At 40.9% G+C, this 18550-nt stretch overlaps 1 protein-coding gene across 1 annotated transcript in view; it reads right to left on the bottom strand.

The window, feature by feature from the left end:
- The window catches only part of FAM20C (FAM20C golgi associated secretory pathway kinase), a 305193-nt gene that overhangs the window by 73572 nt on the left and 213071 nt on the right, over positions 1-18550 (bottom strand). Inside the window, exon 6 of the mRNA XM_085629328.1 lies at positions 3810-3990. Within this exon, the coding sequence (XP_085485454.1) occupies positions 3810-3990 (181 nt within the window). The remainder of the gene's footprint in view (positions 1-3809; positions 3991-18550) is intronic.

Here is an 18550-nt window from a genome sequence, read left to right on the forward strand (position 1 = left end):
AAAAGCAGAAGTTTAATATTCGAAAACAAAAAAGATAATGAATCTGATGGATAGGCTGTTTTCTCACTGCAAGTCGGGGTCATTGTTTGACTTCTCCCACGAGGGTCCCAAACTGAGAAATCTAGTGATTGGTGCCTCACCCAAGATATGGTGGGATGACCATCAATATAACCTGGCATCCCAGTGGTAGATGGGTCACACTTTCGGAAGGTTTACACCTCAAAGTCAGCAGAGGTACATCCCACATATCTAAATAGGGGCTCACACGTTTGGCAGAATTCCCCAAGTTGCTTTGCATGCACTCCTACAAGATATTGATGCAGCATGATTTTAAAAATAATAATAGATGACATGTTTATACACAGAAGGCACGAAAGGTTGAAAGTACATGCTGCTCACATTAGACCAAGTGACACATAAAACAGAGCAAGTATAGTAGAAGCATTGCAAAAGTGTGCTTTAAAACGTTTGATGAAGAGGACATATTTATAAGACAACACTGATACATATAAACGAGTGAGATTCTGATTTTTTTGAAAGCATATGTTGCTTATAGATGTATATTAATGAGAATTGTGATGCTATGTGAAGTGGCGTAGTGATTTTCATGTACTTTGTTGATAATGCACCAGTCGGGAAAGTTGGTGCAAAAATCTGAGGCAATGAAATACAAGTTTGATATTTCACAATATGATGCTATAGAAATGATAGTTTATGAAATATTAAAAATAAAGGTTGTAGTAGGAAATGAATATTGTAACATTTTGTGGTAGTAGGGCATTTCTATCATTAGCCATTTCCATATAATAATATTTTGTGAAAGTTCTTTATATATTTCTATTTCTATATATGTACATTCTTCATTTAAATTGATTTAATTTAATTATATTTGACAATGGTTTATAGCTCATTTGATTTAAATGTGGAATGCTAACTTTAAGGCCTTCTTGATTTTTTTTTCTCTGGTGCTGACCTTTCCCCTGATATAATAGAATGGATCGTTCTTTGCAAGTGAAATGTTGCTTATTTGTCCTGTACATGACTACACCCTGACATTCTTCAATATTTCTTCAATTATTCACAGTGAAATATTTCTATGGGAATAGAATTTCAGCTATGGTTATAAGTTGCAACTTTGTATTTCTTTTCTACCAATGTTAGGCCTGTGTGGGCTCACACATTTTAGTTTCTCATGACCAGCATGGGAAACCATTTTGATGTTACGAATGCTTTAGTGGCACTATGTGAACATGGACATTTGATAGTCTTTAGATGGTGGTGTGATGCCTTGCCACTGGACATTGCTAAAACTCTATAAAAGTAGAAACCCCAAAGGAGGGGCAATGAACGCCATTCATTTTTGCTTCTTGATGCTTGATGCTACTTGAGACCCGGATGTTATACTGATAGATTGTTTACTTTGGATTGTTTGTCGATGCTACAATCAGTAGCTGACGGACTGAGATTTTCTTTGCCAAACCATTTCTATTTGTCAATTTCCCCTTATATATTTAACTCTAAATGAATGGACTCGCCCTTAATGAACTTTAAGTCTGAACCTTTCACCTTGTTTCATAGGACCTGAGCTGTTAGAAATGTGAACCATCCTTCTGCCTTAATGGTGGTAGGACTCTGTAACTCTGAAAATGAAACTTTATAAACTCTCAATAACGATTTGCCTAAATGTTTGGTGCTTTAATGCAAGCTGTGAGATTCTTGACTGAAGTCCTTAAGAAATTGTTTATTATAATGAATTTTGATTATTTAATACAATAATCAATTTAATCTAATTCTGTCTGAGTATATTATTGAGTCCTGTTGGCTCTTCGCTTTAAACTGTGCGTCTGTACTGATGTTTTAAATACATTGTAGGGAGAGGATCAACAAGCTCTATTTGAACATCAGGTTTTACTTCTTTTATTCTATGTTGCAGTTGAGGAGCTATTGGTTTGCATAATCCTCACTCAACTTAACTTCTTTATGAGGTTGGGTGTTCCAGTTGCTAATCTTTATTTCTACAGCATTGTCTTAAGAGTGGTGTATCTAAAAATCTGATTCAGATCTGTGAGTTGGCTGTTAATTAGTGGTCCTCATTGCACAGTTAATGTGGCATTTGGACACCCTAATTTTCAGCAGATGTCCATTCAGGTAAGCGCGGTGGTGCGGGCGGGGGGATGTCGAGAGACGATTGAATAGAATGTATTTATTTATTTAATTTTCCCTCTTCCGTTGGCTGTCGACTTCCCCCCTCCCGCTCACCCCACCGTACTTACCTCCACGGACCGCCACTGCTAATTTCCACCCCTCCTATCAGCTGAGAAAGGTCATAGGGGAATCATTGCCTCTGTGATAATGGAAACGCTTCATACTGACTAACTGTGAAGGGCCCAGTACGATTAGAGTAGTAAGGGGAGTAAGAGTACAATAGACTTTTATGCACACGTCACGCTGCAACACCACCCACAATACCCTCTCCTCAGCTCATAATCTTTTCCCTTCTAGCATGTGCAGTCTTCCAAGGAATAGTGAATAAGGGCTTGTGGGATTACTGGAAACAGACAAGACTGATGTTCTTTTATAATCTGAGTCAGACAGGAGAAACCCTTCAACAATCCAAGAAATGTTACAATAAATTATGTTTTATTGGCTGGTGGTTAACAGCTGTCGAAACCTGCAGACGAAATAACATTTTCATTTTACCGTATTTACTGTCTGTGAGGCAACTGTCCGATATTAAACTCCAAGATATATCACGTTAGCAAAATAACATATTTCCTTTGTCTACAAGATCAATTTATTTCCCCTCTCCGAAATATCAAATATGAGGCAGAATCACCAAAAGCATTTTGCTGGTTTGGATTTTATTTTAGAAATGGTTGATTAAATCATTTATAATAGATCTGCGGCTGTAAAAGTTATTTTGGGATGCTGTTGAGTGATTTTTTTTCCAATTTTCAGGTGTCTTGTTTTTAGGTCTCGCCTGACCCAGCGCATGCGCTGGTCTGGCGAGACTTATTGAGAGGGCTCCAAAAAGTGCTACCAGGCCAGTCTAGAGCTACAGTGCATGTGCGCGGGCGCGCGTGCCGCGCTTTACCGCAAATACTTTCACTTTCGCGGCCGCTTTGATGTTTGATCGTGATCGATCGCGATCACTTTCACTTTCGCAGCCGCACGGGCGCTTTGCATTGCCAATAGGTCTCGCTTTTGGACCTTATAAGTATTTAGTTATGCAACTGTTGCATGGCTAAACACTAATAAGTTCCCAAAGGCGAGACCTATTGGCTATGCCAATGCTTGTTCTGCTTGATTCTCACTGTGTAGTTCTTTGGACACATATTCGCCCAAGAACATGCTTTATCACTGGGCATCTCTCGTACCTCTATAACTCTTCCTAAACCCGTCTCCATAGAATTTCCACACAGTTATTAATGACCTGCAAACTCATATAGCCAAACTGTACATATAATATGATCCCATATGCTTAAACATTGTAAGTGAACTATTTTTATAAGAATGCAACCCGATTTAATATTTCAGTGACCAAAAAATAAATTATAAATACATCATTATAAAAAGCGTGTCTCTGAAAGTGACAACATGCAGCCTGCCATTACACTCTAGGGAACTTCACATAATTAAACTGTATTCACAGATTTAGTAATTTATGGTCATGCCATGCCTGAACACATTTTATTTCAGTGCTTAAATGTTAGTGTCCTAAGGGCTATTTCTCAACAGCAGCCAAAAGTCTGGGTGAAACCTAATGTCTGTTTCTCTCTTAACAACAGGATACCATCATTCATACTTACTCAGCTTTCTTGCGTTTGTGGTAGGAGCGCCTCCATGGATTCCGCCAGGTCTTTCTTTTAGCTAAGGATAGATCCGGGAGGAAGGCTGCAAGAGAACCTTCAATTTCATCTGGCTTTCCACACAGCGCATGCTCAGTTGAGCAATAGTAGGAGCACTCTCCATAGAAACAGATGTTGTTGGCTGAAAGAGAAGATATGCACACATTACTTATTGATGCCACAACTGCAGCTAAAAGTCACAGGTAGCTCGATGCAATGTTCTGCTCTTGTTGAGATACTGTTTCAATACTTTCCTATGAAGATAAGCAATTTCTGGAATTAAATGTTTGGCAGGTTTACTAACAGTTTAAAGACTGAAATATGTTTAGTCAAGAGCCAAGCCACACAATGGCACTTCCCATGTGTTGCTTTCCTAAATCAAATCTTTCTTATCCTCACATCGTATTTTAAATATGACCTCGAGCAGGTACAGCTCAAATTTTTCTTACCGTGGGGACGATTTACAATACCTTGGTATGACTTAAACCCAGGCACGGCCGGCACAGGTAAGAGCGGTTGGGCCGGGGTGGGCTAAAAGTCGACAGATGACGGGATAGGAAAAATTTAATTAAAATATAAATAAAACCACTCATCTTGCGCTCGCCTCATCGCTGAGTCGGCGATGGGGCAAGCACAAGGTAAGTGGTTTTATTTATTTTTTAATTTAATTTTACCCATACCGTCATCTGTTGATTTCTCCCCACCCTGCCTCTGCCCCACTACCCCACCGCTCTTACCCGTGCCAGCCTCTCCTGCTTATACCAGGAAATAGGAGTAACTTGTGCATGAGTTATATACAGAGGTGTACGTACAGATGTAATCCTAAAATATGTAAGAACCAGAGTCACGAAAAGAAGATCGAAGTATATACAGAAATTTACACTCACACTTGAAATGACTTTTAAGTTTTTGGAAAATCACCAATATTTACTGGCATTTGCTTGAGTAGCTGCACCAGAAGGAGGTTTTCAAACTTACTCAAGGCAAAGTCACATTACATTTTTGGCATAGGAATTTTACCACAGAGAAATAGTAGGCACATTACAATTCCACATTGGAAGTATCCAACACTGCATTTGTACACTTTTTAGGTCAAGCGTATGCGGCGCAAGCGCTGCCCTGCGAGGCATGCTGTATTTGAGTATGGACTTGAAGATCCGCCCACTCTCCGCCCAAATTTTTCATTGGCTTGTGTCATTGTCCTTTGTAAATGATGGCTTCTGATTCACTAGTAGGCTTGTTTGTCCCTCCTTAGTGCCGCCTTTTCTTCATTTGTAACCTCCCATGAGGACTGACTCTTTTACTTCTGTTGTTACATGGTATGTCTTATTTAGTCTGTACACAATAAACAACGAAATGCCAGTACTGATAAACAATGTAACTTTCAAAATAAACACATTGAGATAAAACAATGTGACCACAGGACCTCTGTTTCCATATGAATCAATCAAAATGTATTCATCCACATCATCATTTCTATGGATTTCATGAAGATATTTGAAAAACATTAAAACCAATTTTCACACCACACTCACCCAGAATTTTACTTATAAACATCTCTCTAACACCCGTCAAATCACTCATCTACACACTCTCTACAATCATTACTCACATACTTTGGCAGTCATACAGTGTTCACAGCCCACAAGCATTCCAGCAGCCTAGCACCCCACCCACTTTACAAAACCAACAAACCCTCATTCACAAAAAACAGTTTTTACAACAGGCCAAAGAAGAAAAAGTTCAAACAACATATATGAAATTAAACACAATTTAGACAAATTATAGACACTCAATTGGCCACAAAAAGGTCGACGTGTTTCGAACCCCCAATGGATTCCGGGGTTCTCCTCAGGACCGACAACCTCAATTTAATCACTAGATCATCCGATCTAGGTTTCTGCTGGCGACATAATTATTAATAGCGGTCATCATCCGCTCGCGTTTGAATGCTGCTCTGTTCACTCATTTGCGGTTGCAAAACACTTGCAGTTTACCACCCATTTCAAAAGGGTGGTAAGCCACTCGCAAATGGGAAAGGGTCCCTAGGGGCCCCTTCCCCTTTGTGAATGGGTGCGTAAATATTTTTTAAGGGCAGGCAGTGGTCCCAGGGACCACTACCTGCCCTTAAAAAATGAAACTGAAAAGCTTAATTTTTCTTTTTTAAATGCAGCCCGTTTTCCTTTAGGGAAAACGGGCAGCATTTAAAAAAAACTGCTTTATTTGATAAGCAGTCTCAGATATGGTGGTCTGCTGACCCCAGCAGGCCACCATTCCTGTGAGTACCGACCATTCCCAATGGGGTCGCAAATTGTGCTTGTCTCATGAATATTGATGAGGCAGGCAATTTGCGAACCCATTGGGAATCACGAACAGTGTCTGAGACACTGTTGTATATTGCATTTTGCGAGTCGCAAATTGTGGGTTGCAATTTGACGCAATTTGCGACTCACAAAATGCAAGCGTCATACATCTGGCCCTTAGTCATTTACAATGTCAATGGCTTAAACTCTTGCAAATGCGAGACCTATTGCATTGCAAATGCTTGTTCCTTTTTTTGCCAAGTCCATCTAGGCCCTTTCAAGTTTGGGGGTGCTCGGTTCCCACTTCTGACCTTAACAAGGGATATACATCATCCTAGTCTAGTGTATATGTCTAATTATTTCGAGAGAGAGAGAGAAAGTCAGCAGGGAGTTAGTGAATGCTCACACAAACACACTAGGGTGTTCATAGGCTAACCATACCCTGTAACACCCACTGCCAGCCATGTGCACGGGATTTTCTACTGTTACTGTATGCAGTGGTAGTGTAACACGGCACAGGAAGAAACTTTTTTATCCACTGCTAGGTATCGATTTGCAATCCTTAGCTGGAGTAAATGCAGCCATTTCCATCGTAAACATATATTTACAGACGGGAAGGGGTGTTTGAAATGGACCCATAAGTTTGTACGTTTTTCACATGACTGCAACTTCCAAGGTTGTGATGTTTAATATAAACTGCATTTAATGGCATTCCCATCGAATAAAGCTTTACCTACCTACCTACCATTCCCATGAGTGTGTCATAGGTGTAGTCAGGGAAATCTCATATAAAAGTGGTCAAACTCAGCTTAGGTGTAAATTAGTAAAAACACTTAAACTTTTAAACAATAATTTTCCACACTTTTCAGTAAATTTATTACATTTTATTGTATTATTTATTTATATTGTACAGTGCAATCACTCAAAGACATATTGGCACTGGGAACAATGCAAAAGGAAGTAGGAGTAGCAAAACAGACAAAACATAAGGACAACATGTAGTTAGCAGAAAAGAATAGCCTTCTGGGCTCAGTGAAAGAGTCCATCATCATGACTAGATGAATGATGGATGATGGAGAGATAGTCCATTAAAAATCTTGTGGCGTTGCCCATAGTTGGCAAGTTGGAAGCAGGACACAGCCAGCCAGGGCTCAGGGCCTTGCGGGAACTTTCGTGGTCACCATACTAGATAAGAAACTGGTGCCTGTCCTGTACTAGGCCAAATGTACCATGCAAATAGATTTAAAGACATTCAGTTCCTTCACTCAAATTTTTAAATCAACAATGTTGCAACGAGGTGTACTTTAAAAGGCAACAATTCTGCTAACTCTAGGCATGCCATTTATACCAAAATCAAAAAATGGAGCAAGCAAGCACAATATACCACATCTGCATGGTCAATTTTGTCTGATATTGTATCATGATGACTCATAAATGAAAATAATGCTCTTACAAAAACAAATGAACACACAGTGTAGTGGGGGCAACCAACCCAAAAAACAACCTAAAAGTGCACCAGGAAAGGAAAACAGCGATAGACTCAGAGATCAGATGCAAGAGTGCACAGAGCTATGATAGTCTGTTGTACGGTGCACTCTGCTCAGTAAAACTTTAAAGTTCATCTTTATGTGTGGCATAAAGGCCATCAACTGATTTACTGTTCATCAACGGATGACTGACAGAATATCGGAAACAAAAATAGCTTGTGGACAGAAAAGCTTGTCAAAAATATGGAGGACCAAAATATCGAGAAGGTAAGTGCAAATAGGTAAGGATAGATTTACTAATCTTAACTGCACATCTACGTACCTTGAAGATATATATATCGTCAAGGTACATATATATGTGGAGTTATGTGTAGTAAAACTTTGCTTAGCGATAGAAACTTACATTCACATTAATTTTGTCCTTGATATTCTTGACACAATATTTTGTCCACACAATAGTTTTCAGGTCAAAAATGAGATTCACCTCGTTTTAAAATTGTTGATTTAAAACCACCTTTGACCTTGGTTCCACAAGAGGTTTCTGGGTCTGCTGCTGTAGACATAACTAATTCTGTGAAAGCCAATTTGGCCTCCTACATACCTGGAGATGCAGTCAAATGAAATAGTCTGCAGGCAAGTCATAGAGCTGTTTTATAGTACACACAAGTCAACACTGCAGACTCTATTAGCCCTAGACACAGGGCATTCCCATAACCTGGGTGCAAGAGGGTGGTAGCCCCAACTGCTATGGAAAGTCAGTCTACTGGCAGAAAAGTAAGGATCTGCTGAAGAAAGCAGAGATGCAAAAAGCATGGTTAGGTACACCCGAACGTAAATTTGATCACCTGATCAATGACAACCATGAGGTTCTTTTATGTATGTTACACAGAGAAAAGCCAGGTGTGAGACCTAATGACTACATGGAAGGTGCTCCTATCACCCCAGTTGATCACAGGGACACTTGTTAGGGAAATATTTAAAACTGTAAAGAAAAAGTATGACAATTAAATGTGTCTGACTTCTTAACTGTAACTATGTTCATTTTAAGCAATGCACACAATTTTCTTCAACTTTTTCTGTGGTGAGGATCCTACTGGAAGCGCGGATACATGTCTGTGGTTAATGTCTAGACTCAGGCAAACTGGTTCAGATTAATTCTGAATGGCTCTAAATTGTGAATAGTTCAGAGTCAATGGAACCCCCAAACCTTTACAAACTTAGGTTCAAAGGGTACATCATCGGTATAAACGTATAGGCCCTGCTGAGGAGGCAAGGTCCCTCCACAGCAATGCAATAGGGTTTCCTTCGTTTACTAGCATTCATATGGAGGAGGTGATGGATCCAACAGGGTAATGTAATGTTTTTTTTATTTCCTAAGCCTTGGCTGAGCCCATGACAGTGGAGGGCAGCTTATTTTTTTATTTGTGAGCCCTGTTGGATCAATGCATGAGGTGGTAGTAGATTCATAGTATTTAAACCCTTTGGGGAAGTGCAATTCGTTACAAAGGAGTCCAGAATTTACTTGCAAACTCCTCCCACCAGTTACAGCATAATAGGAAGATTATTGTGCCAAGAGTGAGATTAGAAACAAAACATCCAACAACGCCTGACTGTTCCAGTCCTCCTCAAACTGCAGACATAAAAGTAGGACTAACATGACTACAGAGACATGGCCCCTACTGTGCACACAACTGTGTTTCTACCATGTCTGTTCTAAGAGATGTGAAGTCTTGTAGAGCTTGTAGTACAGGTACTCCTTTGACTATAGAAACAAGAGAAAAAACATAAATCACAAGCTGTGTTGCCCTTTTGGCCAGAAGGTCTCAAATAATGAGAAACTGTGCTTGATGCTCAGCATGTGTTTGCCATTCCCACATGACTTGAAAAAGAATAAAATGCTTACATTTAGCTTAGGTGTCTGACGGTTGTGGCAGGAATCTGCAGCTCAAATTTACCTGCAAATGTATTTCATGTAAAATGCATGAATAATCACTGGCCACGTTTTAGCAAACTTGGCCTGGATTACCTACAAGATGGTTAGAAATAAATCTGCTCTTGAATGTAATCATTATATTAAGTTATTCGTAGAGAATGTCAATTGCCTTTTATGGACTATTTTCTGCATCTTATAAAGAGACATTTAAGTTCCAAAGTATAACTAAATCACAGAGCTTTCTTTGCTTTTAGGGGTTAATTGTGCCCATTTCTGCTCTGCATGGAAAAGGGGTACAATGCACCTAAGTACTTTAGCAGCAGTATCCTTTAAAACATGAAATTACATATAGAGGCAGACGGCATTAGCAGCTGGATTGCACAGAAAGTACATAAATGTGCAACGCTTTGCTAGAAATGCAGAAATAGAACTTGATGGAAGATCAGGCCTATTTTGTTTGCCTATTTGCTTGCTGGCTAAAATGGCAAATCTGACTTGGAATCCATTCCACTTTCCAACTCATAAAGAGCTCCTGTGTGCATTTGGAGTAACAACTGGTGCAATGAGGGAGGAGAGGCTGGGTCAGCCTGAAGGGAAACACAATCCTTTGAATTCTGATTTCTCAAGGTTACCATCAAGGAGAAATACAGATAGGCGTCACCGTGAAGAACCAGAACATTCATTTAAAGGTGTACTCATACTACTGAATATGTGTTGACAAATATTCAGTGTCTCATTGTGTAAATCTGACTACTCATTTTGGTGCACCCACGTGTGAGAGTTTAGTTCAGTGATGACCACTAAAAGGTCTGAGAGTTGCTTCAGGGCAGTGACCTCTCAGCAGGGGCACACCACAAGTCCACTCCTCCTAACAGCTGAACCTAAAGGTGATGGGAGGAAGGGTACATTTAAAGGGACCCAAATAACGAGGCTACGGTCCTCTGGATGGTAAAACATAAGAGGGAGATTTAGAGACACAAACAAGGAAATCTTTATTCTCCCAACCACACTGCCTTTAGTGTGCAGTGTAAAGTTGACCTTCAGGCACTGGGGCCTCATCCCCCTGGGCAAAACATATATATTAAGGTGAAGGGAGAGCAGCTCACCTCCTCAAGCCTTATTTGGACCTGAGGACCTCATCGCTGGGGCCAAATTTCATTAAAAAAGGAGAGGAGAGCAGTGGGTCCCACTGCCGAGCTGCATTAGGTCCCGGAGACCCCATCCCCTAGGGTAATATACAACATAAAAGGGGAGGAGGGCTGCGCAGTCCTCCTACCCAAGCCTTCATAGGCCCCAGAGATCCAATCCCCCGGGGCCAAATTGAATTACAAAAGGAGAGCTGGGCCACGGGCCGCTGCACCAGAGTTTAATTTGGCCCCTGGGACCCCATCCCCGTGGCTAAAGTCAACAAAAAAGGGGGAGAGGGGCCCTGTCACCCCCCTCCCTGAGCCTTCAACGGCCCTGGGGACACTTTCCCCAGGGCTGCCTTTTATTCAAAAGGAAGGGGGCTGCATGGCTCCTCTCCCTGATTCTTCAAAGGTCCCGGGGACCACATACCCATTTTATTAAAAAGGGAGGGGCTGCGATTTTACCTTTTAACATAGCCACTTTTTTCATTCTCAAAATCCACATTCTGGGCAAGGCTGGAGCTAGGCATGATTCCACAAAGACAAATAATGCAGCCTCAAAGTCCAGCTGAAACACTTTTCAGTGCTACAAAATGTTTTTTGAGTAGGATGATCCTGTGTTTCTGCCATGCCAAAAGTGCATCCTCCCTGGGAAGCATCAGCACCTTGACCCTAGGTGGAAAAAATAACTAAGTGCCACTTTTTTTCAAGAACTGGGAAAGTTCTTCCTGGTCACTGCTGCAGGCAAGTTGTCCTAAGGACAGGCTTTTAGGCACAATTTCATTTTTTAACAAAATCTCCTGAAGGGGTCCAGTCCTCAGGGATGAGCTGGATCATCTTATAGAGAGGAGTACTTTTCTTTTCTTGTCTTTGTATGTCCCCCACTTGACTCTTCGAGAGCAGTTTCAGTCCCTGGGTGCCAGCTGGAGTCAGGAGTCTTTGAGCCTTTGTTTTTTTGAGAAGCGAGTCACAGTGTTCTTCCTTTAAGATGTTTGCATCTGAGTTCTGATGAGGTAGCAGTAAGTTTCCAGTCTTATCCTGTAACCAAGCTAGGGATTAAAAATCCCATACACCTAATCCTAGATACACTGTTGAACAATCCCCAGCACTATTTCAACATTTCCTTTCTCAGTTTACTGCAAACCTTCCTAACGTCCATCCACCAAAATGGTCCGAGCTCCCTACCATCTGGTCACCGGGTTAGGAAGATGAGGTTTTATATCCTCTGTCAGTACTAGCACTGTTTATCTCCTGCTAGGGGTGCAGACACAGAAAATCTATGGTGGCTCTGGGAATCAATGGTTAGATTTTCAGATAGTCCTATTCAACACTTCCACTTCAAAGGAGGAAACACTGTGAAAACATCCCTTTTTAGGTCTCGCCTAGCGTAGCGGCGCGAATGCGCTACCATCACTTTGCGAGGCATGCAGTATATACTGTAGTGTGGAAGCTTCGTGGAAGCTACACCCACTCTCTGCCCATTGGCTGGACCAACGAAAGAGAAAATAAAGAGAAGAGTTAATCTAATGCCTAACATTGTGATATTGTACTGTTTTGCAGATAACACAGTAGTGTGTGATACAACAGTTGTGCTCGAGTTTCGATTTAGCATTGAGTGTGATCTCTAGGGATCACGAATTGGGAAGGATGGGTGACCCTTCTCCCTTTGAGCACCTACAAGATACTATAGATTCAGTATAGCACTGATAAGGGTGAGCGCCATTATCCACCAGGGACTTTCATCCGTTTCGTGGGATATTATTTTGTCTGAAAAGTTAGTCCCTCCTCATTCATCATTTGTATGCTTCCACAGCTATTGGCCCCTTTACTCCTAACACTATTTTCTTTTAGGTCTCGCCTAGCGTTGCAGCGCGAATGCGCTGCCATTGTTTTGCAAGGCATGCAGTATATACTGTAGTGTGGAAGCTTTGTGGAAGCTCCGCCCACTCTCTGCCCATTGGTTTTTGTCTTAAATGCTGCCTTCCGATTGGTTTGAGGCTTGTTAGTCCCTCCTCATTCATCATTTGTATCCTTCCACAGCTATTGGCCCCTTTAATCCTAACACTATTTTCTTCCCTGTCTCCCCACCCCACCGCCCCTTCCCTCAGTCTGTGACTTCTCATTCTCCCCCGCCCCCTCACTCCCGTTCGTGTTTTCTTGCCTGCCGTCACTTCTGTTTTCATCTTTATTATTGCCACCTTGAAATATGCGAGTTCAAGATGCATGCTGTACAAAAACTTCTCGTGTTTAATTAACTAGATTTTAATGTTACTCTAAATATAATAAGACTCTAGGCAACATTCGGGGTATGCATGGCAACTGACGCCTCTTAGTTCACAAATGGCATTGTTGTCGGGCGGGAGGAGCAGCAGTGTTTTAACTCATGCTTAAAACGAGCACTTTTGATAACTTCCTCTCAATTCAGTGCTATAATCTTGTGTACTGAGGTGACGCGCTAAAGAAATGCACTTTTTTGAATTCTGATGAGACATTATCGCACATTTACATCATGTTTACTGAATGATTAACATGCCGATCATTTTCACGGCTCGCCCACTGGCTCATATACGCTTGGCTCATCTCTGGCTGGCTCTACCTGCTAATTAATACATTGGCTCGCGCACCTCTAACAAAGAGAGATGAATAGATACATGACAGTGAGCCCGGTAGATGGTAGAGAAATAGACTGGTGCAGACAACAGAGAAAGTCATTCTCCATTGCCTCACGTCAGAATCATCACTTTCAATAACCTGGAAATCTGCCGGCAACTCCCGCATGCCCCAACCTCAACCCCTCACCTATTCTTAGCAGAAGCGGCAGATTCTGAGCTGAGCCCTGCTGGTGCAGAGGAGCACGGCAGAGTCTGTACAAGCGCTGGGATCCCTAGCCTATCCGGGCGGGCACCTAAGCCTTCCGGATGCCTTCACACTCAGGATAAATGAATACATTTTGTTCTGTGCTTTAGTCGCCCCTCTATGAGCACTGTCTGGTAGATGGAGCCCTGTGTTAATAAACACATTCAGAGAGGTGGTTGCGTACAAACAAACAACAGCCACAATACCGTACGTTTTGAACGTGTAGTTAAATACCTGCTCATCTAGTACCTCATTGGCTGATCATTCCATGGCACTACCAAAATTACATTTGGACACATTTGCTCAACTGCAAAACACTCCCTTCTATGGGTCATTTAACAACTCGGGACTTTAGGGTTAGGTAACCTACTTTGGATGCTGTGTAAAAGAGTAAATACAAAAATTAATGCAATGAAACTAAGCAACCAGTACTGTCTAAAACACTGTGAAAACTGACACGCATTCTGGAATTTTGTTCAGTTAATGTCGATTTTCTCATAGATGAGAGTAAAGGACTCTTAATATCCTAATGAAATCTGCACACTTTTAACTAATAGCACCGGGCGAACTTTGACAACTAGCTAATGAATACATTTTCATGTACCCCCGAAGCCCCCTGCCCCCACCCCCTTTTGCAAACTTCATTGCCTCTCAGTGTTTGGAGGATAACCAAGACGCAGGAGAGTGAGTCAAATAGTCTAGAAAATGAAAGAGAAGCCGGGATTCGGGTTCACATGCTCCGATCCCGATCGCGTTGGTTAGTCTGTAAGCACTACTTTTATGAATGAGTTTTGCATTCGTAAAGCACCACGGTGTGCATGTGTGGCAACACTTCACCTATGAGGTACGTGCCAAACATTGTTGAAACAATCCACACTTTGCCTCTTTTTCAATATATTTATTACGAGGTGAAGGACCTTTCCAAGGGATTTTGCACACTACATACATTCACTCCAAAAATAAAACGTGTAGGTAAATAAATTGCCATTTACAACGTCAATAGCTCTAACTCACAAATGCGAGACCTATTTGCATTGCAAATGCTTGTTCTATGCCTGCTGCTCCTATGCCCCTCACAGAAGGCAAACCCTTGGTAAGTGGTCAGTGTTTACATCTCTCTTTCCATCCTGCCAACAGAGGGTTAGCCATTGTCCTCCAAGAGGAAGGTAAATAATAAGCCTACAAAAGGGTAAGTGATCAGTTTTTGGAGCAGGACTTAGAGGAAAACCAGTCCTAAACCAGTTTAGTTTATTCTCAGGCAGCACAAAGCCTACTTTCCTAAAGCTACTGTTGCACTAAAGTTATTAAAAATCTATTTTCACCTGTGAATTTGATTTTTAAAACTGAGGGAAAAATAACTTTTAGTGGGCACTCCAGTATTTCCCCATGCTTAGATTTGAAAGAGTGATTTATTCATATCTAGACCTGCTCCTGGACAATGTAGCTTTACTTACACAATGGAAACAGCTTGTTCGCTGTGAGGGCATACATGTTCCAATGCTCAGACAGCCCCATTTGTACATATATTAAATAGCCAGGCCTTTGGGCTTAAATGCATACTTAATGGGGTGACTAAACTAACATACAAAAATTGATTTAACTTCATGTGAAGAGCACTTTCCATGCAATATGACAAGGAGGTGCTTTCAAACTGCAGCCACACCCAGAGCACAAATGTGCTCTCTCGAGCCATATATTTTGGTCATATATGTGGGTGGTGTGAATACCAACTGCAGCCTACACATGACATTCAACTTCCAAACCATCAGTGTCTTTCTTCCACCATCTACCACGGTCGTATGGAAAGTTATACAAACCAATTAGGTGAAATCAAGGCACGATACATAATTTAGAGGCAAAGCACACATGCCGTCAACTGTTTGGAAGATGCCTGCCTCACAGAGTCCAAAAGCTTGTGAAACCATGCAACAAAATGTTGGGGGGGGGAGTGTGGGGGGGCAACAACAAAATAATATATCCTTTTTACACGAACCAAAAGTAAAAACTAAGGAGAGCAACAATTGGAGAATTAGAGTATACAGAAAATGACTGTTATCTTTGAACTGCAAATTAGTAATAATATTTAAAATCTGTACAGTTTTATACAGCAGAACGTATACACTTTCGGATTCAGGTCAAATAATGTGTTTCAAATATGCACTTATTTTTTCAGACAAATGGCTACTTCATTTTGATAAACAAAACAGTAATCTAGTGTATATGTCTTGTGACTCCTGATCTGTTACCAGTGGATATGATGACGCCTAAGAAAATGCCAACATCAGTATTTTGCATAGGGCGTTGCTGTACACAGTGATTTAGTGAACACAACCGATTAATTACATAGTTTGCAACCAATAAATCACTTTTTCTGTCGTACTAACCCTGTTTTGTGATTAGGGAAAACTTTTTCTAAATCATAAAATGGGTTGAGAAACTTACACTGAATCTCAATTTATAAGGGGTAGGCCTGGAGCTTTTTAAAATGGGGTTTATTTCTAAAAGATGAAGCGATATGCTAGACTCTAGTAATTTCTCCTATTTGCTTCAAATGCATGCATCCTATTTTTGGTGCACAGCACTGTTTAAATTGAGGCTCCCAAAAGTCTATACAAGATTATTTTTGTTGTACTTGCCCTGCTCCCACAAATCAAGCTAAGGATACAAACGTAGGCCCTCATTCTGATATCGGTTGATTGCGGTCTGACCAACATCTGCTGCTGAGGTCCAACCGCCACATTACAATGCGTGCGGTCGGATGCAGTAGGCGTAGGGACCGTCCGACGCCCTCCAATGGGCTCAAGGAGCCCATCGGACCACATGGTGCCTGCCACAAGGTGCATGGATGTTTTATATGTGTTTATTTTCTATTACGGCTTGTGCTGCAGCCCGCAGCACAAGCCGCAACAGAAAATATACACTTTTGGTCGCACTTTTTCTTTTTATGTATATATACTTTATTAATCTGCTTATATTATTTAATTTTCTAAATGCTCGCAGGCACCCTGATTAAGCTTTGCTGACCCCCAGAGGTCAAGGACCACATGTTAAGAACCATTGTCCTAGAACATTTAGAGATCTTGGTGAACCATGAAATTGATACCCCAAATTATTCTTCTTTAAATGTAATATGTTTTACTCACATTTGGCATTCCACTTATCCTAGTGATTTAGGAGACCTCTTACTTTTCATACGAAGAGGGGGTGTCCTTGAACAGGACTTGTCCTCCAGAAAATCCAACAGTAGCTGGTTAAAGGGTGAAATAACCCGCAAACCTGCTTTGCCCAAACATGTATGCCAATCGAGTCGACAGAGAAGAGGCAGCCTGGTGTTGCAAGGAGCTTTTTAATCCCAGAATTCCACATCAATCTTCCGAACAAAAATGTTGTTTATACAGACTTTTAAATCAGGCTGATTTGTTAAGATTTATTTAGTTAACGCAATTCTGAATACATACTTGGACAGCTCATCTACAAAATGAATATACTTTCTTCTAAATGAGTGAGAAAGGAGGCGCATGCTTTGACTGACTGCCCATGCATAGCTGTGAATACTTACGTAGATTGGGTACTTTTGACAAAGTGTCACAGCTCCCGCAGCAATATGTGCTCCAGAGACACACTTTGCATCACCCGCCTCCTGAAATATTGACCTGTACACGGAAATCTTGAAAACTGAGCAGGCCTATTCATTTCAGCCTCAGATTAAAATTCCTCTCGTCCTAATTGTTGCATTTGTCACTCTAACACCCAGCAGAGACGCGCAAATGCGCTATATTTTATCAGAAGTGCTTCGAATACCATCTCAGTAAAACCGCCTTCATACATCCTAGAGCATAATCCTGACAGACCGTCACAAAGACGTATGGGAGGCGAAATCGAGATAGGCTGACAACAGAAATGCGCGACAAACATTTCGAGATTGCCAAAGAGTGAATTGTTTGCTAGAGTTTCCCATTTATTGCGCGGATGTGCAGGGACGTTTGCAATCTCACGAAGCTCTGTTATTGAAATTGTGCCATCGAGGATCATTTATTAATATTATGAGATAACGCGCAGCGCGCGCACTCGGAATGGCAGCCATTTTATCTTCAGTAATCAAGAACAATGCCAGCCATCTATTACTTGGCAAGCCTCGCAGATAGGGAACTGTGGCACAAAAACGTGTTGATGGAGAAAATGATACCATTTCTTGTAGCTATTGAAAGCTGAACTGCTTGAACCATTTTTATCCTCGTGTGGAGGTATGAATTTCACGTTTGTTCTGCTTTGGCTCTTTCATCGGCATTTCATTTTAGGAATGAAAGCTGCCAGGAATGATATCCGTCATCAAAGCTCAGAGTAAGGTCTATTTTCAATAACCAGTGAATGCATTAATTTGAACTTCGCGTGCACGGTTTTTTTCCCCCTTTTTTTTAATTACACACTTTTTAATTTTTTTTTATTTTCATTCACAATATCCGTGTTCACATAGTGTTTCAAATCACATTTGAAACACTGGAGTGTTCACTTATGACAGGACGAAAAAAAAGAAAAGAGAATACACTAGTAAACTATAAGTACCCAAAGGAAAGAAAAACTAACAAATAGAAGAACGAAGAAAAAGGGAAAAAAGAAAACAAAGAAAACTGAAAATCTTCAATATTACAGACGTGAGTGTAGCATATAAGTACCTATCTCATAAAGAAAGAGACACTTTAGATTAAAAGCTAAAGAGACTTTAAGACGAATATGGGTTACTTGGCCAACAACCCCAATTCCTTATGTACAAATATACTTCTATCCTATGAATAACTCATGGCCTGTTTGCCACCGTTTGTTAGTTCATAGAGGAAGTCAATCCATCCTATTTAGTGTGGGGTGACCAACAGCCATTTTCCCTACCGGAAATGGCATCTAAATATTGAGTAGAAAAAATGCATAATGGACCCAAGCTAAGATAAAACTCTATCAACATCAGGGTCACTGCTATGTGATATTCTAAAAACAGCTTCAG

Source organism: Triturus cristatus, chromosome 10, assembly GCF_964204655.1.
Source record: "Triturus cristatus chromosome 10, aTriCri1.1, whole genome shotgun sequence".
Classification (NCBI taxonomy): domain Eukaryota; kingdom Metazoa; phylum Chordata; class Amphibia; order Caudata; family Salamandridae; genus Triturus; species Triturus cristatus.